Source organism: Pan troglodytes, chromosome 13, assembly GCF_028858775.2.
Source record: "Pan troglodytes isolate AG18354 chromosome 13, NHGRI_mPanTro3-v2.0_pri, whole genome shotgun sequence".
NCBI classification, from domain to species: Eukaryota; Metazoa; Chordata; class Mammalia; order Primates; family Hominidae; genus Pan; species Pan troglodytes.
Window position 1 is genome coordinate 80,020,778 of NC_072411.2, and position 25,662 is coordinate 80,046,439.

The 25,662-nt window shown below is 37.1% G+C and overlaps 1 protein-coding gene and 2 pseudogenes across 1 annotated transcript in view; 1 reads left to right on the forward strand and 2 right to left on the reverse strand.

The window, feature by feature from the left end:
• The window catches only part of PDE11A (phosphodiesterase 11A), a 429,725-nt gene that overhangs the window by 350,214 nt on the left and 53,849 nt on the right, over positions 1–25,662 (reverse strand). Inside the window, exon 2 of the mRNA XM_009443807.4 lies at positions 20,542–20,700. Within this exon, the coding sequence (XP_009442082.1) occupies positions 20,542–20,700 (159 nt within the window). The remainder of the gene's footprint in view (positions 1–20,541; positions 20,701–25,662) is intronic.
• Positions 3,441–10,145, reverse strand: LOC107973844 (apoptosis inhibitor 5-like; annotated as a pseudogene).
• LOC112208421 (succinate dehydrogenase [ubiquinone] cytochrome b small subunit, mitochondrial-like) lies at positions 22,800–24,729 on the forward strand (annotated as a pseudogene).

Genomic DNA, 25,662 nt, shown 5'->3' on the forward strand with positions numbered 1-25,662 from the left:
GAAAAAGGAGAGGAAAGAACAATGAGTTTCCAGCTCCACTATTAACTTCTTGCTAGACAAGACAGACTGCAGTTACCTCATCTATAAAGAAAAAAATTTAACAATTCTTACCTACCTCATAAGAATATTGAGAGAATTATATGAGTTAATATATATGTATATATGTGAAGATTAGACTCCGCAAATGTAAGTTTTTTTTTGAGGCAGAGTCTCACTCTGTTGCCCAGGCTGAAGTGCAGTGGAGCAATCTCGGCTCACTGCAACCTCCCCCTCCCTGAGCGATTCTTCTGCTTCAGCTGGCCAAGTAGCTGAGACTACAGGCACCCACCACCACATCTGACTAATTTTTGTATTTTTAGCAGACACAGGGTTTCACTATGTTGGGCGGGCTGGTCTCGAACTCCTGAGCTCAAGTGATCCATCCGCCTCTGCCTCCCAAAGTGGTGAGATTACAGGCAAGAGCCACTGTGCCTGGCCTGCAAATGTAAATTTTGATGTTATCTTAATGATTGATGTTTCCACCAGCTTCTAAGAGAGTAAACATAAAAAGCTGTATACATGGCATGTATGCTACCATCTTCCAGTTAACTGTCTTTCTAAACACAGCACCAGACCCACATGTCTGTGTGTTGGATAAGCTCCCTGCCTTTAATGTCCATAATGAGCATGATACAAACATTTTACATCATTGAAGCACGAAAAGCACAGAGTATTTTTCCAAGTTTTTTTCCTAGGGATAATTGTGAAGGATCACCTTCCAGGTGAATGGCTGCGACCTTGTACTTCCAGCACAAATAGAACTGTGTTTTATATACTGATCCTAGTGAAGATGTAATTTCAAGAAGGAGAATGACTTATTACAATGTGCATTGCTGAGGGAACAAAAACCCTTACTTGACCCAATGATCTGTGCATAATCTTCCCCTTGGTAACAATTTGAAGACAAGAATGTAAGAAGCAGTTTGGTTTCCCATTTTCTTTTACTTAAGAAATCCATGCTGCTGATCAGAAGTTTGCCATAATTTGTAGTTTTGTTGTTTTAAACTGGATGGGTCTTTTTTTTAATTACAAAAAGAAATTCATTTCAAAAGCATAAGGGGACATTTACATTTAAACAAGGTGATAAACAGGTGTCTTGCAAAAGAAAAACAATCCACAGTTTTAAGTTTTTCATTCAAATTCAGAAGCAAAAATAACCGAAGTTGTGCACTATTGTCTTAGGAAAGGGAAAGGGAAGAGTGAGGGGTAAGGGAACAGTCAACTCAGTATCAAACTTGAGAGAGTAAAGTCACTTCTGCTCAGCTGTGAGTTTACAAATATGCTTATAAGGAGGAAAAGTGGAAAAATTATACTTAATGTTCAAATTTATTTAGCTGTAGTCTCAACACAATTTCTGTAGTTGAAATGGCTTTGGGCCACTGGCTGATCTATCTCTGAGGTCCAGAGTGGCAGGTCAATTTTCAAATGGCAATTTTATATTCCTTTGTCTGTTCAGATTCCAAGGGAGTTTAGGTTCAGCTTACAGTCTTTTGGAATGTTTAGAGATTATTGCCACCAATCCATAGCCAAGCTGACCAACTTTTGCTCATTTGTATCATTCTAGCCTTTCAGAACTATTTTCTCCATATGCATGTGCAGTAATTCTAACAAAGGAATTTTGCTTCTTCTGCAGTGAGAGGTAATGGTAATGAAGACACCTGCTTTGGAATCACAAACTATTCCTCAAAAAATACATCAGACTACTAGAAATGTCATTCAGGCATTTGATTTGAATAGCAAACTTGAGGAGGGAAGATTAACTGTGAAACAAAAATATACTAAACATTCAAATGCAGAACAAAGGCTCTATGCTACTAAAAATGCCCATGACATTAAACACTCCACAAACACCACCCGCCCCCATCTGCTGTTTTAACCTAAAAATTCTATTGGCTAACTTATACAATAATTTTGATTAATAACCTGAGAAGTTAAAAATCTTGAAAATGGCAAAAGTGAACTGAGAGAGCTTCCCTTCCTTATTGGTACCATGTTATCAAGTCACTTTTTCTGGGTAGCCCTGGTTATGAAATCTCCAAATTCTAAATTATACTATCTCTTCCTGTAGAAATCTATACATACATCAGATTCAGTATTTTGGCTGTATTTCACCAATAGCAATCTCCAATTTGTCTTTGAAAATGCAGCCTAGCTGGGCGCGGTGGCTCAAGCCTGTAATCCCAGCACTTTGGGAGGCTAAAGCAGGTGGATTGCCTGAGGTTAGGAGTTCGAGACCAGCCTGGCCAACATGGTGAAATCCCATCTCTACTAAAAATACAAAAATCAGCTGGGTGTGGTGGTGGGTGCCCATAATCCCAGCTACTTGGGAGGCAGAGGCAGGAGAATCACTTGAACCTGGGAGGTGGAGGTTGCAGTGAGCCGAGATCTCGCTATTGCACTCCAGTGTGGGCAACAAGAGTGAAACTCCGTCTCAAATAAAAAAAAAAAAAGAAAAAGAAAAAGAAAACACAGCCTTTATTTTTAGTTTTAAATAACAATAATCATGTAAGTGCAACTGACTTAGAATCCTTTGCTACTGGGAGTAAAAACCTAAATAACAAGTTAATAACGGATTCAGCCTCAAAAGGATAATCCCTGTGTCAGACTACCCATTCCTGGAATTTAAAAAAGTGATTTATGTCGTGTAGTCAAGTTTCACAGCATACATATATATATATATATATATATATATATGTATATACACACATATACGCTTATGTATGTATGTATATTATATATAGACATTTCTATTCAAATAGTAAGGGTCCGTATTCAAAAGTTTGTATCACAATATATGGAAAAAAGTTAAGCAAGCAGGGCAAAGCAACTTACTTTCTCCTAAAAATGTAATGTCATTCCTACATTTTAAGAAAGCAATGTAAATATTATGCTTTTATGACACTAGACAGGAATGTTGCACCACTGCCTAGCAGCTTTATTAAACAATGAAAACAAAATGTTAAGATTTACAGTTACCCTTCTCCATATATTGGGCAAAAAACTAAAACAGAGGAAAGAGGAAAATCAGTAACTTTTCAAAACTGATAGTCTTTATCAGCAGAACTAGACTGAATTTCACTACATTTTAGAATGAACAGCTCTCAACAACAAATTATCAACATATTTAAAAGTAAAAGATTCACAATTTGAAGTCTGAATAATGATATTGCAAAAACAACTCAATATTGCAGACGAAGCATCCAAAAATATCACTGTGGTTTTACCTTGGACACAACCATGGTCTGTTACAAAAATAGATCATACATACAAAGGTATAAAGAACATTAAGTTTTTAGGTGAAGGCAGCAGTCTGTTTAAAGGGACATCCCCGGAAATCCAATGAGTAGTAGAATTTAAGTATATTAAGCTCATGACTATGCTGAAGAATGCTGATGTCTTATTCAGTAGAGTCTTCCACGACTACGATTTCTTCGTGTGCCCCAACCTCGGCCCCCTCTACTTTCCCTGAAGGCTCCTCTCATAATTAAAGTTGCCCAAATTGCTGCTATATTTCTCACTGGGAGGATTATAAATCTGCCTGGCATCTCTTTTTTGTCCTGCTGAAGATTTCTGGGGTGGTGAACCTGAAGTTGTATATTCACTGGCTCTCTTTTGCCCAATCTCAACCTTTTGTACAGGTTTCCAGGATAGTGTTACTGTGCTCTTACAAGAAGGAGGAATGTGGAAGAGATCCTTGATTAAAACATTGATATTGTTTGTTGCTTTCAATGCAACAACTTTAATTTTGTTCTCTTCTGTTTTCTGTTCTCTTCTGTTCTCACCTGTTTCACCCTGGAGAGCTAAGTGAAGTTGTCTGATATAAACTTGCAGGCCTCGTGCAAAGTATTGCAGCCTGATTTTGAAATCTTTGAGTTTTTCTGCATTCAGTTTGGCTATTAAGAAATCTGGAAGTTTTTGGCGCAACTGGTGAAAACTGTACAACAAACATTCCACATAACTGAACTGTAGTTTGGGTTCTTCATCACCAGCATTCCCTCCATTTTCTGCTTCTTCTGGAGGGAGGGGCATGTATTCCAATAACTTATCAAATAGTTTCCCTAAATTTGTTTCTAGTTTTTCCACGTCACCACAAAATGAACTCATCTCCACCAACAATTTCAATACCTCCAACTGTATGTCAAGACCTTCCACTGCGGTAGTCAAGATACCAAGGTTAGGGAGAACCTGCTCACAGAAATATGTCACAGACCTTGTGGAATGGACAGTTTTAGAGAAGAAGGGTACTGCCTGCTGAGTGCACTGTAAGAGCCTGCCCACACACTCAGGATCTGAGGGATTGAAGGTCTGTTCTAGGTCGGCCTGTTCAGCCACCAACTTTACAAGTTGCTGTCTTCCACTTACTGTCTGTAAGCTTTTTAACCCAGACAGTAATTCATGAATAGAACAAATTCTTCATGAGTCACATCTTCTAGGACGTGTTCGGATTCAGTTAGTATAAGCTCTTCCACTTCCTTTGTTAATACTTCATCTGGTAAAGTCTTAAGTTTTGTAGAAACGAATTTAATTGCTCGTTCTCTAACAATGTCCTCTCCTTGAAGTATTTGGCTGAACAATGAACCTAAAGTCCCTTTTCCATCCATGTTAAATATACTCAACAGGGCATTGTTCACTAGGTTAAATTCTGCAGAGCCATCTGTCTCCAAAAGTTGCATTAGTATATCTGCCACTCGAGGAAGATTTTCTCCAGTGGTAAATTGAGGCAGTTCTTTAATTGCTTGACGTCAAATAGATACATCTTCATCTTCACAGAGGTCTAACTGTGCATTGATAGCAGAATCAGCCAATTCTGTAAAATGCTTAAAGAATTTCAGAATAAATTGAGCTGCTAATCGTTTTTCCTTAGTACCACCTTTCACACCATCCAGTATCACTTGATAGGCATCTTTATGCTGGCCCACTCGCTCCGTGGTATCGGCCATGATGCCATAGTTGCCGTAAAGCTCCTCTACCATCGGCATGGTGAGCAACAAGCCCAGGGCCTGCTCCCACTATCTTCATCCTTGCCGGCACCACTGCCACCTCAGCACTTCTCCAAGCCCACTACCTGCACTATTACACCCAACTGGATGGCTCTTTAAAGTGTAAAACAATGGAAACATCCATGGCAACAAGCCACAGCATCCGGATCAAATCTTAAAACAATGGGCACTCTAGATCTAGTGCAAAATGTATTTTCAGTCTCATAGAGACAATAATTTCTGCCACCCTGTTTCAGAGGTTAAAAGAATAAGAATAGCAAAACGCCCATCATGTCCTGTGACTGTCCTAATCATGATAGGAATCATGTCCAAGTGTTAAGCCGAGACTTAAAAATAAATTTAGAGTCAACCACTGAAAAGAAGCAATGGACATTTATAGGTTCATCCAAGGATCGTGGTCCTAATCATGATGGGAATCATGTCAAAGTGTTAAGCCAAGACTTAAAAATAAATTTAGAGTCAACCACTGAAAAGAAGCAATGGACATTTATAGGTTCATCCAAGGATCGTGGTTCTCTGTCTTCATGACAAGGGAGAATAACTGAAGACTTATTCTGATGCCTCACTCTGGGTTTGGAAATAAAAGTGGAATACCTATAACAAATTTCAGTTACACTACATCACAAGTATCACTGTGATATTAGGACAAACAAAATTGATGTCGATATTAAAGCTTCGCAAAATTAATCAGAAACTTTTTTTAAGAGAAAGAAGACAGATATGGATAGGTTTTTTGTAAATGAAGTATACCAAATAACCAAGCACTGAGAAGGGAGTTAAAACTGCCCAGACGCTATGATGCTACCCAATGCTATTAAACACTGGGTGGCACCTTTAAAGAAAAGGTACTGATTTCCCACAGCCACTTATTATATGCTATGGAGAGCAATTCTTCCAAAATACCAAGCACACTTTTTGGATGGTTAAAGCCCGTTCCAGCCTTCTGATGGTGTCAATTAATTCTTGTGAGGAATCATTTTAAATTCTCTCCAGTGAGAGAGTTTGCTATTATATTTTAGTTTTATTTAAACCCCCTTTCAAGAACTGTGTCTAATAGACCTTCAAAGCATCTCTGGGTAGCTCTAACTTACATAACCTCATTTTTCAAAACCACTCATTACTTTCTTCCCCTCTTAACATACTCTCACTCCAGCTTGGGCCCTCCCTTGGGGCACCTTGCTGCCTGCTTTGGTAATATAGTCGTGCCTACCTTTGAGACTTTTTCTCATTTCTAAATAGAGTATGCAGAATATGAAAGGGGTGGGGGAAATGCTCTTTTGTTGATTGGCAATGGAATCAGAATCTGCCAGTGAAAATAACCTACAATCATATCTAGCCAGGATATTATCCATGGCACATGTGGGAGAAATAAAAGGAAATAATGGAAAATGACCAGAAAATGGTTTCATTTCTGCCTTCAATTCAGAAAAGAAGAAAGGGAAAAAATAAATATCCAAGTAGATTTTCTAAATCACTACATACTGTTAAAAATAGAAATTACAAAGTATGTCACAGAGTTATATTATATTTGAAATTCTCCAACAGGAAATATGATGTGGCTTCATTTAAACAACATATTCCACAAATTTTGCTATACGTAGGAAAATGCTCTAAGTAAGCTGCAGGGTAATTTATACTGAAACACCTCACTTTATCACTCAGTGCAATCAAATGCTATTTGCAAATTCTGATTTGAGGCACAACTTTTTAAAGCAAGAAAAATGCTAAAATTAGACTAATCCTCACCTTCTTTTCATTCTCAGTTGAGGAAAATATAATAAACAACCATAAATTTAAAAATGTTTTGTCAGTAAAAGCACAAAATTGAAGAAAATTAAAATATTAAAGTATCTACCTCATAGCTGTATATGTACAAAGCCGTTATTATTTTTTAATGATTTCTAACTCTCTGTTAGTTTTAAACTTTTTCTTACAGACACAAAGCTCAAGTGTGGTTACAAATATTTATGGAAAGCTGAAATGCCACAAGGCAATGTAATTTAGAAATAATGTTTTCCTCGTGTCAAGTACCCTCTCCTCACACACACACACAAAAGTATTAAACCTCAGTTTATTTAACCATCTATACACGTATATCAGGCCCATCTACCTGTTCATGGGTCCCAAAAGTGAAGATGCAACAGTAGGAAACTAATGAACATCCACCGAGTGTCCCCATGTGGTGTGCCAAGACAGACAGTTGCAGACAATTCCTGGCTTTGCAAGCACAAGTCAAGCGACCCTGGACACATTTTTAAAATTGCTCGCATTCAGTGTTCTCATCCATAAGGTGAGAATTATAATAATATCAACAGTGTTGTTGTGAGGATTAAATGAGACAATATATGCAAAGCACCTATCACAGAGCACACTCTTAAATGTTTCCATTATTTTCTCATTTAAGAAGAAAAGAAAACACTGAGAAATACTGCATGCTGTCCTGATGTCTATAATTTGCTTTACATTCCTTAGCAAAGACAATGTGAAAGTGTGTGTGTGTGTGTGTGTGTGTGTGTAGTAGTAGTAGTAGGTTTAATATGCCATCAAGGAGCAGACAGTTGCCCTAGTGAGAATTTACACTCCAGGGATATTCAGAAAGCTGCACTCAAAATGTGGCTATTACAAGTGCTCCAGAGATCTTTATCTGCCTTCAATAGCATGGGGCTTTGCAATGTTAGAAATGGATTTCACTGGTGAAATCAGTAGCTTGTTAATCGGCACAATGGATTTTAGATATCAACTCTGATTACTGCAATTAGTCCTATTCAAGATACATGCAGTTATAATTTTCTAGGTCTCTAGAACATACAACCTACCTTTGCATTAATAAAGTATGAAAATCTAGTAAGTTCCAAACTTGTTTCCTTAGAGATAAGCCCTGAAGTTGTTTAATCCTGCCACTGGGTCAAAGGATTGGTGGTTGCCCACCAGCAGAAAACCAGATTCTGCCTTTGAAATATTGTTAGGAAAGTTAGGATTATCTAAAATAAAGAGAGCTTGGGCTTCATGAAGCTTACTGAATAGAGTATATGAACCATTTGACCCAATTTGCCCACAAAACTTTGTTTAAATAAACATCTTTATGTGTGGCAGGATTTGGTCTATCTGCTTTTTATTTTCATTTTTTATAATTTCTACTTTTATTTTAGATTTGAGTATATAGGTGAGGTTTGTTACATGGGTATATTGTGTGATGCTGAGGTTTGGGATATGAATGATCCCATCACATAGGTACTGAGCATATAACCCAATAGTTAGTTTTTCAACACTTGCCCCTCTCCCTCCCTTCCCCCTCTAGTAGTCCCCATTGTCTATGGGTGTCATTTTTATGTCCATGATCACCCAATGTGTAGCTCCCACTTAAAAGTGAAAACATGCATTATTTGGTTTTCTGTTCCTGCATTAACTTGCTTATGATGATGGCCTCCAGCTGCATCGTGTTGCTGCAAAGGATATGATTTCATTCTTTTTGATGGCTGCATAGTATTCCATGGTGTCTATGTATCACATTTTCTTTATCTAGTCCACTGTTCATGGGCATCTAGGTTGATTCCATGCTTTGCTATTGTGAATACTGCTGTGATGAACATTCAAGTACATGTGTCTTTTTGGTAGAATGATTTATTTTCTTTTGGCTATATACCCAGTAATGGGATTGCTGAGTCAAATGGTAGATCTGTTTTAAGTTCTTTGGGAAATGAGATCTGCTTTTATTAAAACCAAATAGCAAGATTATAGGAAAGTAGCCAGCTTCCACCAAATTCAAACTCTTTTGAAGCTATTATAAGGTACCTAGGAGGTATTATGAATAACCTAGAAGTCGTGTGGTCGAATTGGCTTAGGTCAGTTTGCATCATGCTAGTGTTTATTTTCTAGTTAAAAAATTATGCCAGTTACAAAAAATTATATCAAAAATTAGACCAATGGTTGATTAATTCCTTGTGGAAGGCATGCAGACACTGAATAAACCAAAGGGTGGAAATAAAGTGAAATTAGAAATCAAGGGAATGCAATTTTAAAAATGATTGAAGCTGATAAAAGTTTAGTGAGTTCATATACTGCTACTGGCATTATGAATTAATATAATTTTCTGGAGAGAAAAATGAGTGAAATTTATCAAGAGCCCTTAAAACAAACGTTCCACCAATAAGCACATGAAAGGATGATCAACATCATTAGCCATCAGGGTAAGACAAATGAAAACCACAATGAAATACCACTTCACACTCACTAGAATAGCTATAATTAAAAAGATAGTAAGAAGTACTGACATGGGTGTGGAGAATTCGGAACCCTCATACATTGCGAGATGCAATTCAAAATAGTGCAGCTGTTTTGCAAAACAGTCTGGTAGTTCCTCAAAAGGTTAAACACTAGAGTTATTTTATGACCCAACAATTCAATTCCTAGGTATATATCCAAGAGAAGTGAAAAAACTATGTTCACACAAAAACTTGTAAATAAATGTTCATAGAAGCATTATTCATAATAGTCAAGAAGTGGAAACAGCAACAAATATCCATCAACTGTTGGATGAGCAAATAAAATGAGGTATATCCACATGGTGGCATATTACTGGGCCATAAAAAGAAATGATGTACTGATACATGCTACAACATGGATGAGTCTTGAAAACGTTATGCTAAGGGAAAGAAGTCAGTCACCAAGGATTACATATTATATGGCTCTATTTATATGAATTGTCCAAAACTGGCAAACCCACAGAGATAGAAGGCAGACTGGTAGACTAGAAGGTACCACTCCTAGACTGGTATTAGGAGTAGGAGAGCTGGGGGAAATGGGGAGTGACTGCTAATGGGTATAGGGTTTCTTCTGGGGTGATGGAAATGTTCTAAAATTGAGTGTGGTGATGGTTTACACAACTCTGCAAATATACTAAAAACCACTGAATTAAATGGAGCATTGTATGGTATGTGAATTATATCCCAATAACACTGTTTAAAAATTAATGTTTAAATCCCTTGACTCAGTAATCCTAAGCATTAGTTTGAACCATATAAAACTGCAGATATCGGATCATTTTTGACCTATAGAACAGCAATTTAATAGTTCAACCTAACAGCTATTCTAAGACACAGTCCAAGACTTATTTGTAAAGATGTCATTATTTGTAATTTTGTAAGAATGTGATTTTTGAAACAACCTAAATGTTAAGAAATAAAATGATTAAATAAACTATTGTATAAGTACATGGTGGAAAATAATGCAAACATGTAAATTACATCTTTGAAGAATTATTTAAAGCATGATAAAATACTGTGTGTACTACTTTATGCAAATTTTTAAAACATATATTTATTTGTAGGTAAAAATAAATAAATATAGGTAAATAAACCAAGAATTTAACAGTATTATCTCTGAAGGTTAGGATTATGGGTGATACTAATTTTTCCTTTTTTTTGTATTTTCCAAATTTTCTATAACAAGCTCATATTACTTTTAAAATTAGGAAATAATCTTATCACCAAAGAAAAGGAAAAAAAAATCCAAGAAAGGCAGAGATACCCAATTCAAAGATAGACAAATATACTTGGATTCTATTAAATTTTACTTTTCATCAGAAAGGAATTTAATTTTTAAAAATTCAAATTCAAGTATTTCAGCATTCTAAGATGAAAAGAAGCAACCTTGCTCTTTTATTCAAATAATGCTAAACTAGTTATTCAAAGAAGACCGTTATCCATCTTAATTTGAAATCCCCAGTAAATAACAATTCACCACATCCCATTCTAGTTCTTTAATAACAATTTTGCCTGCCAACAAATTTATTTCTAATCTACAGTTGCAAATTGTTCTCTCCTGTCCAAGTCCTGAATAAATCAGAGAAGAGTTTATAAGACAGTTCTTTGTCATTTTGCACTTTTAGAAGTGGCTTAACTAAAATACTGTTTCAAGTCCTGCCAGCATCAAGAGCTATGGATGTATCAGTCCCTTAAATCAGAACGCACCAAGCTCTCCTTACCCCCCAAACTTTTCCTCCTAGATGTGCCAGAGTCCTGTCTCTTCAGCACTATGATGCATATCTACAGCCTGGCTATGTCAGGTTATTATCATCCAGTCTCTTAACTTCCCCAGTTCAGGGGATGGCAAACTGAAATTGTGGTTACAACTTAATACTCATAAGAAGATACAACAAAAAGTTACTTAAGGTGAACATAATAATAAGACAATACTTTCTTGAACTTCAAGTTTTAGTGCCTAAGGCAGCCTAGAGGGGTTTCCACATACTCTGCAGGATCTAGGTAAGGTAGTTTGCAGTTACCAGGAACATGAAAAATAAATGAACTCAGTAACTGAGTTGAGTCCCCTTTACTCCAGGTGTTCACAGTTTACATGAACACCTGGAGTAAAGGGGAAAAAAAGAAAGATTCTGTTGAAGAGTCAGTCACAATTTATCATAGTTATTTTGAGCAACAGCTCTGGATCAAATCTTGCTTCCTAGTGAAATATCCTACTTTACTGCTAGCCCTTTTGATATTACCTAGACTAATTAAGCACATTCGTATAAATAAAAGCTACAGAAAAAAACTGAATAATCTAAATTATGAAAATTACATATCCTGGCCAGACAAGGTGGCTCATGCCTGTAATCCCAGCACTCTGGGAGGCCGAGGGGAGAACTGCTTGAGCCCAAGAGTTCAGGACCAGCGTGGGCACCATAGTGAGCCCCATCTCTTAAAAAATTATGTATCTAATCACTACTTGGAATTACATTATATACTTATATATTTACTTTGTTGTCTGTTTTTTATCACTAGAATGTAAACTCTTGAGAGGGCAAGAATTTTTGTCTGCCTAATTCATCAGTTTAACTTCAGCATTTGGAACCGTGTCTCAAACATAATACTGTCTACTAAGTAGAAATGCAATAAATAGTGAATGAATGAATAGTTCTTCCACACAAATGGAACACTATATAGCTATTAAAAATAGTATGCAGATCAATGATCATGCAAAGTCCTCCAGATTCAGCACTGTAACAGTAACAGCCCTATAACTTACTAAGTTCATTTATTTTTCATGTTCCTGATAACTGCAAACTACCTTATGTAGATCCTGCAGAGTATGTGGAAAGAAATAGAAAGAAGGATGTTGCAACTAAGCATTTATCATTTCCTTGGTAACTCTTAGAAACATAAAAAGAGGAGCTAGGGAAGCAGGAAATTACAAATGCCAGTATATTAGCCATCAAGAAGACACTGGAATTTCTGCTGCAAGGGGCCTGTAAATCTACATGTATACCAAGCATTATCTGCATTTGGAATTTAAAAATACACTATATAGGTATCATCCTTCATTTTGTTCAATTATTGTGTTACTGATTTCCTTAAATTCCTTAATATTTGATCATTATATATTTTCTCAATAAATGTTACTCAAAATTCAACTGCAATCTTTTGGGGACATCTGGAAAAAAATGTTAAACTATAAAATGTTAGGAAACACTGTTAAAGACAAACAATAATCACTTTTGAAATAGTGCCTACTTAGGTCTGAGATGACAGAATTCGGCTTAAGCCTTGAAAGAAAGGTGGAAATGAGAATTCCATGCAATTAGATAAGAATATAAGGAAAAGTATGGGAGTGGGAAGCCCAAGACAAAATCAGGGGCAGGGTAGACCAGTTTTTGTTGAATGTTAACCCCTAAGCTGGACCCTGGCAGGCAGATTTGCCTTTTTACCCTAAAGTCAAGAAGAGGAAAAGACCACAGCCATGACACCATGGCAATATTGCTCCAATAGAAAAAAAATCCCTGAAGTTTAACCTGAGTTCTGGCAGGTGCTGTGTTGGTAATAGTTTTCCCATAAATCTTGGTTGTTGTTGTTTTTTTAAGTTTATTTATAGCCCTGAAAGAACAAAATTATTGAACAAAGTCATAAAATACAGCAGTTAATGTCAATGTATAACAACTAAATAATTGAATGGGATTAAATTAAAAATAAACGGCATTATAAAATTTGAAGACTACAGAAAAGACTAACTACTTTCACTTAATTCCATTTCTATCAAAACAAGGGGGGGAAAAAGCCAATGCATTCCAACCAAAGATGTTGAATTCCAAACATACCTGTTTCTCTTAATAAAGAATGAAAGTATGCTTGACAGTATCATACATTTCTTTCTGCCTCTGTCTTGGCAGCATTTTAGAAGAGTGAATGAGAAAGACTTCAGTTCTTTCAAGGCCAGGCCAATACTTGCTTCTTCCTTGTAACTCCAACTTCATCTACCACAGCATCTTTGCCAGAGTGTTCAATAAATTTTATTTCCATTATTTTATTCCCACTACATCTATGTTAAGATTCAATTATAAGAAGAGAAGTGAATGTTTTTTATTGATAAGGCAAGAAGGTTTTCAGAAAAATGAGCAAAATAATGAAACATATTTGGAGAACTTAATGGTCTCTGTTTTCAATATAATTCTTAGTTTCATTTTTCTCTGAACTATATTGGCCTTCTAAAGCTATTACTAAATTACAGAAACTGGCTTATTTTTGGTAGAAAGCTGCAGTGCCACTTGAGTTCCAGATTTTAAATTTTTTTGTAAACAGTTGGATGGATTATGATAAAGAAGAATCTTGGTTGTTTTTGAACCACTCAGTCAGATATAGTCGAGTGAACACATAAAACACAAACAAATTGGTGAACAAATTATAGTTTCACAGTGATCATATGAAGCCTGGGTAACAGCTTTTAAAAGGCAAATAGTGCTGTGAGTAGATCATTTAAATATAGATAAAATATTGGAATTAATGAGTTATGGGATTCAATCCAAATTATTCCATGACTGAAGTCTTAATGATCAAATATAATGAAATCATGAGCCATCTGCCAGGACTTTTAAAACCTTTTTGCTAATGACCGACTTCTAATTATTATTTTCATTTATTTATTAATTTATTTATTTTTTGAGACAGAGTCTCGCCCTGTCACCCCGGCTGGAGTGCAATGGCAAGATCTTGGCTCACTGCAACCTCTGCCTCCTGGGTTCAAGCAATTCTCCTGCCTCAGCCTCCCAAGTAGCTGGGATTACAGACGTGCGCCACCACAACTGGCTAAATTTTTTTTGTATCTTTAGAGAGACAGGGTTTCACCATGTTGGCCAGGCTGGTCTCGAACTCCTGACCTTGTGATCTGCCTGCCTCGGCCTCCCAAAGTGCTCAAATTACAGGCGTGAGCCATCTCACCTGGCCTTAATTATAGTTTTATTTCAACAGATTCAAAAATCTAACTTAGTTGAAATGTAGGCAGAAAAGGAAAAAAAAATGAAATGAGAACACAAAGGGAATTTTTAAATAATTATTCTTTTTTTTAGCATTTGTGTATCTTTTATAAAGACAATGGTGAATTAATATAGAACATAAAAAGTTGCCTGGCAGAGTTGTTGTAATACCACTATTCATGTACATAACAATATTTTTTAAAAATATTCAAAAAGTACCTTTGAAAAGTACCTTCTGTGGAAACTATTCATAAGATGACAGAAGAAATCTCTTTGCTCCCACGAAATTGACTTTATTAAGCTGATGAGTTGTTTGAGGGTTGGCTATTATAGTAGTACTACAGCTTGCAGCCATGTCTAAAGGTAATCTAATTTTTTAAAAAAATCAGTTCTATGCCAGTCAAATCCCATGCAAGTCATACATGTGTGAGCTGCATTCAGTCTTCTGGGGCCATCAATTTGTTGCCCCTTCTCAGCATGACGCAGTCAATATTCCCCTCCTCACTACAGTAAACTTAAATACCTTGTGCAACCCTGACATCTCAATAATCTTAAACATTCTCCTCACACTATTAGAAATGTGAGGCTAGGAGTTTATAAAATTTTCCCTATCATCTGGCTGTGAGTCTCAGGCCTGTTGCTGATAACAAAACTCCAGCTTCCGCAGAGACTCATTAGCATCATTCAGGCACCATCCTCAACACCAGTTGGCAGAGCAGCATCATCAGTAACAAGCTCCTGGAACACAGCCAGCCCCTCAGCAACCAAGCTCAAGTTGGCTGCATCCCAGCTCTATGGGGTGGCGGAACATGTCGGCATGAAGGAGAGCAGCAGGGTAACCAAACACTCCGAATCATGAGCTGAAGAGAGGTGACCAGGGCTAAAGAAACCTACAGAGATTAGCCAAAGAAGAACTTCAAACCACAGCTGCTAATACATTGGCTGTTGGAAAGTACCTGCAATAAACATGCAGTGTTTATGGAACACTGCAATATGAAATGACACTTTTAGGGCAGAGGTATAGGAACCTGGGAAGGCAGATAAGAGCCCTTGCTCTTTTCCATTTCCCAGGTTTATGCTGGCGTGCCCACACATCTTAATAGATCACAAATGTTTGCTCCTATCGAGGTCTCATTATTTTCTTCTTCAAAATAATACCTTCCTTCACTCACCCAGGAATAACAAAGTAATGACTTAATTGAATGCAAAGAGTCTACTCATACCACCTAAATCAGCTAGTTTATACATATTGCTGAAAAATAGGAATATTTGTTTGAAACCCACAAAGTGAACCAGAAAATTCCGATCATCTCTCCTGCATGGTCTGCCTTTGTGTGTACTTTCAAAGTGAATTATCAAACTAGTAATTTGTCAGTATGGAACTTAAATTATTAATATGTGAATATAGTAGGCTATATTTCATACAAACTCTCACCACTGCTGATAAAATTATTGCTAATTATCCAAGAACTTTAAAGACCATGAGGATTTTAAAGTCATTAAAAGGGAAGCTTTCAGGCAGAGGCTGGATGACTATCTGTCAGGTAAAGTTTCCTGCATTGGATGAAGGAAAAGGTGGCAGGGAATGGACTTGGTGATTTTTCCAGTCTCTTCTACTACAGGGTATATGTATTACATGATGTAGCACAGCCACTGAATTATAGGTATAGAATTTTCAAGAAACACAATATAGTGGTCCTATGCACAATTATGTTAGGTACATAAATAGCCCAGAAATGAGTATACCACATTTAATTTTTAATTTATCTCAGTCAAATGATTTACTGATTTCCATATTACAAAATGTTTTGAAATTATACAGAACATAACTTATAGTCTCTAGATGTTGACATTTTAAGATATCAGGACATACAAATCATATTATGCTAATGTGCAACAAATTCACCACTACTCATGTGAATGATGACATGGCAGTTATGTGTATAAAATAAAATTACGAACAGGGTTCAAATTACTTTAGTCTGGCTTTGAAATATATGGTGAACTTTCATGAGGCTCATTTATTGATAATAAGTGCTACCCTAAGCACTTTACATCTATTATCTATTTTACTCCACACAACAACCATGTGATGGAGGTTCTGAGGCTAGAAAGATGCAGCCACTTGCTGAAGGTCACTCAGTTAATAAGCAGCAGAGCAAAGACTTGAACCTGCTTTGGAGACTTTCTAACTCCAGAGCCTCTCACCTAACACTCACGACATGGCTTCCTTTTTGCTTCCTTGTTTTCTTACTTGTAGGCAACATTGAAATTACTTTGGTTGCTGCAGTTTATGCTATTGAACGTGGGACAAGGTTTTCTGAAGTCTGCTTGGCTGACCAAGGAAAACTAATTTGAGTTTTAAAATGTGAAGTGAATGAAGTTGGCAGAGCTCTGAGAAATTAGGTACACATACTGCTACCATTGCAAATGGGATCAATATTTCCAAAAGCTATCTATAACATGGAATGAGAGCTATAAAACTTTTCTTGCCCTTTGACTCAGTAATTTCAGTCTTCGGAATATAACCTCAAGGAAATAACACCAAAGAAAAAGGTAATTTGTTCAAGATGTTCATTCAAGGGCTATTTGTATTAGTGAAACACAGGGGAAAAATCCAAACTCTCACTAATAGGACAGTGACTAAGCAATCGAGGCTCTGTAGAAAAAGAAAAGAAGAAAATTTTATGATCTCCCAAAATGACAAATGTGGAATATATTCGTATGTGGACGCATATGTAAGAAATAACTGGGTTAAAACGTAGAATGCAAATTAGTACATATAAGGATAACCTTGTACACCCAAGTAAAAGAGTATGTGCATTAATAAGGCAAGAGATTCATGAACTTATAAAGAAATATATCCCCCTTTTAATTGGAGAAATCCCAATAAGGGAGGATCATCTGGCATATACATTGTATTTAATAAAAATTTATCTTTAAATGAGGACAAACACAGGCTATTTATTCATCCCATGCTATAACAAGGAAGACAGTCACCATCTCTTGCATTTGGAACACTCAAAGGGGAGTGCACAAGTTTTACGGTGAAAAAAATAGAAGACTTTAGGTATGTTCTGAGTGGAGGTTGTTGGCATGGGGAAGCTGAAGGCAGGGTAACTAGAAGCATGGCATTTTAGGTAATGAGTTCAGGGAATATATTTGGCTTTTCTCTCAGTGGCTCTGAGTTGTAAGTATGCAGGGGTGGAAGGCATGATGAGAGCAAAAAAATAGGGAAGGTGGCAGTCATTGACCAAATCCTGGCTGTGCTAAGCTGATTGCTACAGAGACTGTGATTTGGCCTTCTAAGCTGCCTGCTGAAGAGAATGTGGGTCTGTCATTATATGTGGACTGGTCATTGTCCATTTGTATACCCAATCTCTCATATAGAAGACCAGTTTATAATTTTATAAAAGGTTGTAACTCAGAAACAGCCAGATGGAAGAGATACATAGGGCGAGGTATAGGGGAAGAGGTGCAGAGCTTCTGATCCTTCTCTGGGTGTGCCACCCTCCCAGCTACCACCTTTCAGCAACCTGGGAGGTCCACTTGATATGAATGTATAGACTTAAATTAGACAAAGGTAATTTTTAAACTGAGGCCTGACTGACATACACATGATACCTCACATGTATTCACGTGCTGTCAGGAAAAGCTAATCAATCGCTCATGAGAACTTACTAAGTCCTAAGTTCTCTTCCAAGTTCTTTCCCCGGATTCTCTCATTTAATCTCCCTACAGCCCTGTGAGTAAGTGTTACTATCACCCCTCTTCTAAGAGGAGAATATTGTGTCCCAGAGAAGCTAAGTAACTTGCCCAAGGTTACTGAGGCCATGGCAGAGATGTAATTTCAACCCAGATAGACTCACCATATGGCCAGTACAGCCATTATACTTTGCTGTCTTCTCTTATTTGGAAGAAATACTTTCCCGTGAATCACTTCTAGATTTTGTCTTCTGCTTTTCTCCTTCACCTTTTCTGTTTGGTTTGCAATATATAGGATCCTTTCAGGAAATAACAATACCCATATGCAGAAGTTGTTGAGATAAAATACTCTCCAGCTGGTGCCACCTGCATGAACACAATCTACCTGCACTAACTGGTAGGACTTCTTACAAGAAGCAAAACTAGAGTAGGGTTTTCAAGTCAGGTGTGGGAGTTGTAGAGGCTGGAAGATAAAATGCCACTGTGGCATATGGGATAACTACAGAAGAGAAAAATATATCATTTCAAGCTAGAAAATATTCAGATAAGGCTGAATCTAAGAAAAAAGTTGCTTGGGGATAAGTGACAAATTAAGAATATTTTAAAACTCATAGGGAAAATATTATTTTTAAAAATTGTATTTTACACTTGCCTAGTTTCTTGTATTTTGCAAAGTATTTCTCATTGATGATCTTATTTAATTCTCCTGCTATAGAGTGGTGAATAGTATAGTTGACAGATGAGAAAACTTCAGGTCAGAGGTAAGTGTGAGCTGTGCATCCAAGCAGCTGCCTGTCATTAGCTGAGCTGGGACTCAGTCCCAGGCTCTCATTCTTAATAGAACTAAACATTGATGCTATTCAAGAAAGGTACAGAGTCCTGTGCAAATCTTCCCTTTAAATTATTCACAGCTCATGAAGCTCTATCTCACAGGTACAAGTCCATTAAGAAAAGTCCAGAAAACAAATCTAACATAAATGGAATCAAAGATAAGAACTAAATATATAATGAGTTCCTTTTAAATGAAGGCAGCAGAGCAAAGGCAGGACTACCATCTGTGTACAAACTAAACTGTTAGGGGTATGGCATGGGTATGTAGTGGTTATGTTTGGAAAGACGCAAAACCCACATCCTTCTACCTAAATCTGTATAAGAGGCACATCATCTCAGGACTCTGCCATCTATGATACAAAATGCACAAAATGAAATTTCTGCTTTATCTTACATTCCATGGAAATATCTTTATTGGAATAAAGTGGCCTACATTTATATTCACTTCTAAACAACGTCCTCTCCTTCTCATCTGTTTCTGTCCGATGGAGGCCTATTTTTGCTTCAGAGGACAGATCAAATACCGCCTCTTCCAGGAAGCCTTTTCAGATCCAAGTGAGAACAAGCCTGTCTTTCCTAGGCGCCCCCAGCCTGTCTGAGAACAACTTGCTGATGATTCTTGTCTCCTGCCTTGTGTAGCTCCTGGATGACATAACATGATTGGGATTTATCTTTGTGCCTCCTAGGATCCCAATACAAGTGCCTCATACCCCATAGCATTTTACTTCATTGTAAGAAATCTTTTGAGGTCCTATCATGCTCTATGAATTCATAAACCTTTAAGGAGAGTTGGGCCGTCTCAATTCCACTATAAAAATGACCTCAATCAAGGACTGTCTTCACTTAAAAACCTTCTTGTTTCCTTACAATCATATTTCATGTTGACCTTCTGTGCCAGAACATTTGCATTAATTTAATGCATTTGTAATTAGCATTGGCAAATGACAAACCCACATCCAGAAGGTTAAATTATAAAGTGTTTTTTAATTAAATAGAAATATGAGAGTCATCAAACTTAAACAAACTAATTTGAGATTTGCTTTTAACGCATATTTTATAAATATTCAACCAGATTTTATTCAATATAAAGGTAGAAGCTTCAAAGCCAGAACTTCAGTTCTTTGAGGACTCTCTCTCTTTTAATATAAACTGGTAAATAAACTACTAGTGAAAGAACTTAAAATTTCAGAGCAAAAAGTACATTACTTCCACCAAGGTCAATTACTCTTCAGGGACAAAAGTAATGTTCTTTTTATTAGCAATTTGGAATAACAATTAAATAACATTCGTTTTTATTGAGATTTTTATATAAGAACTGAGAAAACAATTCTTTGTTGTAGTTATAAAAATATAGGAGAAAGTGCTGAGTTTCTGAAACACAGCAATCTTCCTATATTTTCTATCTTCCCTTAGGCCATGTGTGGTGGAGTTGTGATCCTTATCTTACTTATAAGGAAGACAAAGACCAGGGAACAACAAGAATACTACCGAGGCTTATAAGGAAAAGCAAGCTACAAAAAAAGATGAAGTAATTATTTTCAATTTTACCACATTCTATGAAATATCGAAAAACTCCCATTTCATTTTGTATACCATGAGAAAAAGCTCTTTGATCCATGAATGGGCTAATCCAACAGCTATTCACGTAATTCCTGTCTTTTAAAGGAGAATAGCAATCAATGACCAAGAAGGAAAGTACAACTCACAAAAGGCATGAAATCTTACTTTTTCATCATCTTCAGTAAATGGAGCTCCTTCAGGAATCTTATTTATCGCTTGGGCCACACCAATAATCTCACCATCACTGCTTCGGATAGGCATGCACAATAATGATTTTGTCTTGTATCCAGTTAGCTTGTCGATTTCATCATTGAATCGTCGATCCTAAAAATAAGACAAAGAAAGCATTAACTGCATGTGCATTGTTGTCAGGGAGAAGGAGAGAGAGGTTTATTTCTGCATATGATACCTTATCACTGGGAACTAGCCCCATGAATTTTTAATCACAATAACAGATTTGACTTCATTTTTAATTCACCAAAGGAATATAAATCCAAATAAGTCAATGCCATAGTTGTTTGCCATAGTAAATGAAGAGAGAGACTTTAAGCCCAACCGCAACACATCAAAATTGGGGAAACGTGTTTTTAAGGAAAGCCTATGGTATGCGATTTATGAAAACATGTTATTTCAAAAAGACAGGATATGAAATGTCATATAAGAAACTTACTTGAGAAATATATACTAAACACTGAAAAATTGTTCAATATAGAGCTACTTTATTTCTGGCCAAAATGATCCTGTGAAAAAAGAATCTATGAGTACATAATGATATTTCAAAATCCTCCCAAAAAGATGTGGGGTATGGGGAGATAAAAGACTTCTCTATAGAATGCCAGCTAAAATATATAAAATAAATGATAAAATTATACAATATATTTTGCAACTACCTATATAATTATGTTTACAAGCAAGGGTCATTAAGTATGCTAATACCATTGGGTGAAAATTGTTTAACTTAAACAGTATAGTCACACAGTCTCAAAGTGCCACACCCAAAGATTCCTTATTACAAAGGTAAAAGGTGACTTTGTAGTGAATAAATCTGGTGAACGCTACCTCAAACAAGTAAACTTAGCATCACTCTTTAGAAGAAAAATTAACACCATGTGCCTCCTGATATAATGCAATGGAAAGGACACAACATCACCAAGAATACAGTGTTCTTGTCAAATGTGTAACATGAATCTAATTATTCAAGAAATGAAAATTAAGAAATGTAGAAATCATCAGTCATTCTATCAGAAACCTAACCCTGGATGCTTAAAAAATGTCAAGATCATGAAAGACAAAAAAAAAAGTTTTTTTAAATAAATATAAAGTTAAACCATGGGAGCTATACCAATTTAAAGAAGACTGAAGAGACCTGAAATCCAAATAAAATATGTGATCCTTTACTAGAAATTCCAAAAATTCCACAAAGGATATTTCTGGAGGGACAATTGGAGAAAGTTAAGTCAGATAATTATATCATTATAAACTTTCTTAAGTATGATACTGGTGTTGTAATTATGCTGCAGAATGTCCTTATTCTCAGGATATACATGCTAGGGTATTTGGGGAGTGAAATATCATACCTTCAACTCACTTTCAAGGAAGGAACGAATGGATGGAAGGAGGGAGGGAGAGAAGGGAAGGAGAGAGAAAAAGGAGGGTGGAAGGAAAAAAAGAAAAAGATTGGCTCCTGAGTAACTGTGACTAAAAATGCTCCAAGGTAGATGATAAACTGGATCCAGTCTGATGATAAACTATTTCAAGTCAGGGGTTGGAGTGAGGCTTCTTCCTGTACCTTCTGCACAGCCCTGTTAAAGGAGGCTTAAAAGACAAAAACAAAGCACTGGTGCCTACGCTATGCTATTCTCGCTCTGTCACCCAGGCTGGAATGCAGTCATTCGATCTCGGTTCACTGCAACCTCCACCTCCCGGGTTCAAGCGATTCTCCTGCCTCATCCTCCCAAGTAGCTGGGACTACAGATGCAAGCCATCATGCCTGGCTAATTTTTTTTTTTTTTTTTTTTTTTTTGCATTTTAGTAGAGATGGGGTTTCACTATATTGGCCAAGGTGGTCTCGAACTCCTGACCGCAGGTGATCCACTTGCCTTGGCCTCCCAAAGTGTTGGAATTACAGGCGTGACCCACAGTGCCCCGCCAGGAGTCTTTAAATGCCATTATGAGGCCTGGCTCTGGTCTGGTGATCCATGGAGGCCACACTAAACCCCAGAGAGAGGAGAGTCCAGTTAAAGAGAGGGAAATCAAAACCCAAACAAAACCAAATCTCCTGCTCAAAATAAGTATGTGACCAAACTTTCAGAAAATCAGCAATCTGTATTAATTATTTTTAAATTTCTCTGAGGAACTACTACATGTCAGGCTATGGGCTAGGTGGAAGTTGCAATCAAGTAGGTGAGGCAGACAATGTATAGATGTATATTTATATATTGTGGTAAGTGTTACTGAGAAAAAAGCAAAATGCATGAGAGAGACTGAATATGAAGGACTTATTTTTATAGGGATCAAGGAAGTTCTCTCTCAAAACAGAACAAATAAGCTGAGACTTCAATCATGAGTAAGAATTTTCTAGGCAAAGAGTGGTGGAAAGAACTTTCCAGGAAGATGAACCAATACATACAAGGTCCTGAAGCAGGAAAAAGCTTAATAAGTTCCAAAAAGTCAAAGGTCAATGTGGCTAGAGTAGAGGGAGACAAAGGGAGAGTGAAAGAGGGAGGCAGTGACCAAATGGTGCCAAGTCTCACAGGCCTAGAAAGAGTTATATTTAATCCCAAATGCAATGGAAAACCTTTGAAGATCTTGAAGCAGAAGAATAGCATTGGCCACTATTTAGCACTTAGATTCTCTGCAATTATCTTACCAGTTTACTTGTTTTCCTCCCAACTAAAATATAAAATCTAAGACAGCAGAGATTTTGTCTCTCCTATTTACTGCTTCATCCTGGCATGCATATTATACATGCACAATAATATTTTTTAAATAATTTATTCTTTTGAAAAGATTGCATTGCAATTATGCAGAATATAGAAAAGTTGTTAAGGCCCTAAGGCGCCACATACCACTCTTTGGCATATATGTAGAGACATTTTTCCAAATATATAGAAGAGAGGTACACAAATGTTCACTGCAACATCAATTATGAAAATTAAAAATGTGAAGCCATTTGAATGTTGATCAAGAGAAAAATAAATTATGATCTTGTGGTTTGGTAGTGTATTATACAACAATTTAAATGAATAAATTAGAGCTACCTGTATCAACATGAACAAATGTCAAAAACATAATGTTAAGTGAAACAAACAAGCAGCAGTCTGATACAATCTATATGATACCACAATACTTAAAAATAATACTAAATATCATTTATGGATTCAAATATGTAGCAAAAGTATAAAAGCATGTAAGGGAATAATAAACACTAAATTTATATTAGTGATTACCTGTGGAGAGAAAGGAAGGAAGTGGCATCAGGGAGAAGCATAGAGGAGGCTTCAACTACAACAAGAAAGCTTACTTCTTTAGAAAAACAATTCGGGGGGCCAGGTGCGGTGGATCACGCCTGTAATCTCAGCATGTTGGGAGGCTGAGGCCAGCAGATCACGAAGTCAGGAGTTCGAGACCAGCCTGGCCAGCATGGTGAAACCTTGTCTCTACTAAAAATACAAAAAATTAGCCGGGCGTGGTGCCAGGTGCCTGTAGTTCCAGCTACTCAGGAGGCTGAGGCAGGAGAATTGCTTGAACCCAGGAGGCGGAGGTTGCAGTGAGCCAAGATCACGCCACTTCACTCCAGCCTGGGCGAGTGAGACTCCGTCTCAAAAAAAAGAAAGAAAGAAAAACAATTCAGGAGCAAGACAGTGGTTCTCTGGAGGTTGAGTGTAATCTGTGGCACCCAAGGAAGCTGATCTCTGTTGCTTTGAACCCCACTGGTCAGAACTGCCATGTCTCAGCACATCCCTAGGGCCAACCTACCCCAGGATGGTGTGGAGCACAGCACGTTCACCTGCCACCCAGCCGCCATTCTGTTTCCAAGGCTGCGTCTGTCCACTGGACTGGTGACGGAGTTGTCAGTGTTTAGCTCCTGCTTCCAGCTGCTGCTTTGAATCCTTGCTCTGCGATGGACTACTCCCTGGCTACAGCCCTCACTCTCCTTAGTCACTAGGACTTTGAACAAGTTGTTTCAAACTATGTCTATGGAGATGCATCACGGAAAGCTGCCAAGGCAGGCCTTTTGGCACACTTGACTTTAACTTGGCACACTTGACTTTAACCTTTGCCGGGCTTTGTGATTTCAACTATCATGATGGGGGCATCTGGAAAGCTGTTGTCATGCTGTGGAAGCTCTGACCTTTTAGACTTAACACCTTAAAAAGTAATTCTTAACACCTTAAAAAGTACTTATCTTTGCCTCTGCTGTGCCATGCCATTCCACTAACAATAAAAAGGAAGTAACAGATAAGTTCATTGTTGAGACAAAACTCTTTGGTGCAATCATAGCTCACTTTCATCACCCAAAGTCCTGGGCTCAAGCAATCCTCCTGCCTCAGCCTCCTAAGTAGCTAGGACTGCAGGTGCACACCACCATGCCCAGCTATTCTTTTTTATTTTTTGTAGACACAGGGTCTCACTACATTGCCCAGTCTGGTCTCAAATTATTGGCCTCAAGCAACCCTCCCACTCTGGCCTCTTTAAACGCTGGGATCACAGGTGTGAGCCACTGCTCCCAGCCCAGAATTTAATCTTTGAGGAAAAGTTTGAGAGGATTTGTATTCAAGAAACTGTGCAACTGAGTCTCATTTTCTGGTGAGTTAATGAGATTTTTTTCCCAGAATCAGAGTATAACTAAACATTATATATGAGCTTTTGCATCTTCATTTACCAATCTCTTAAACAGAATTCAGTTTAATTACTAAATATGTGATCAAACATCTCCTGTATTTTTCCTGATAAGGATAGACAAAGAGAAAGACTGTTAATTCATGCACAAAGACTTTGCAGAAAATTAGACAATATTTAATTTTTGAAAATTTCCCCCTCTGTTCAGTTGATATCAGCTACTGATGGTTCCATGTCCTTGGGAAACATTAAAATTAGAAAAAGCTGATATCTCACACTACTAATTTCTAAATCCTAAGAAGAGGAGCTTGGAAAGCTGCTGAATATAGAGAAGTTCCGTTTAGGGAAGAAGTCGCCTTTGTAATTGTATTAAAATATCAAACATTCTAAATGAAAACTTAATCCTTCAAATATGTTTATTTTACTTGTCTTAAAACAATCTGC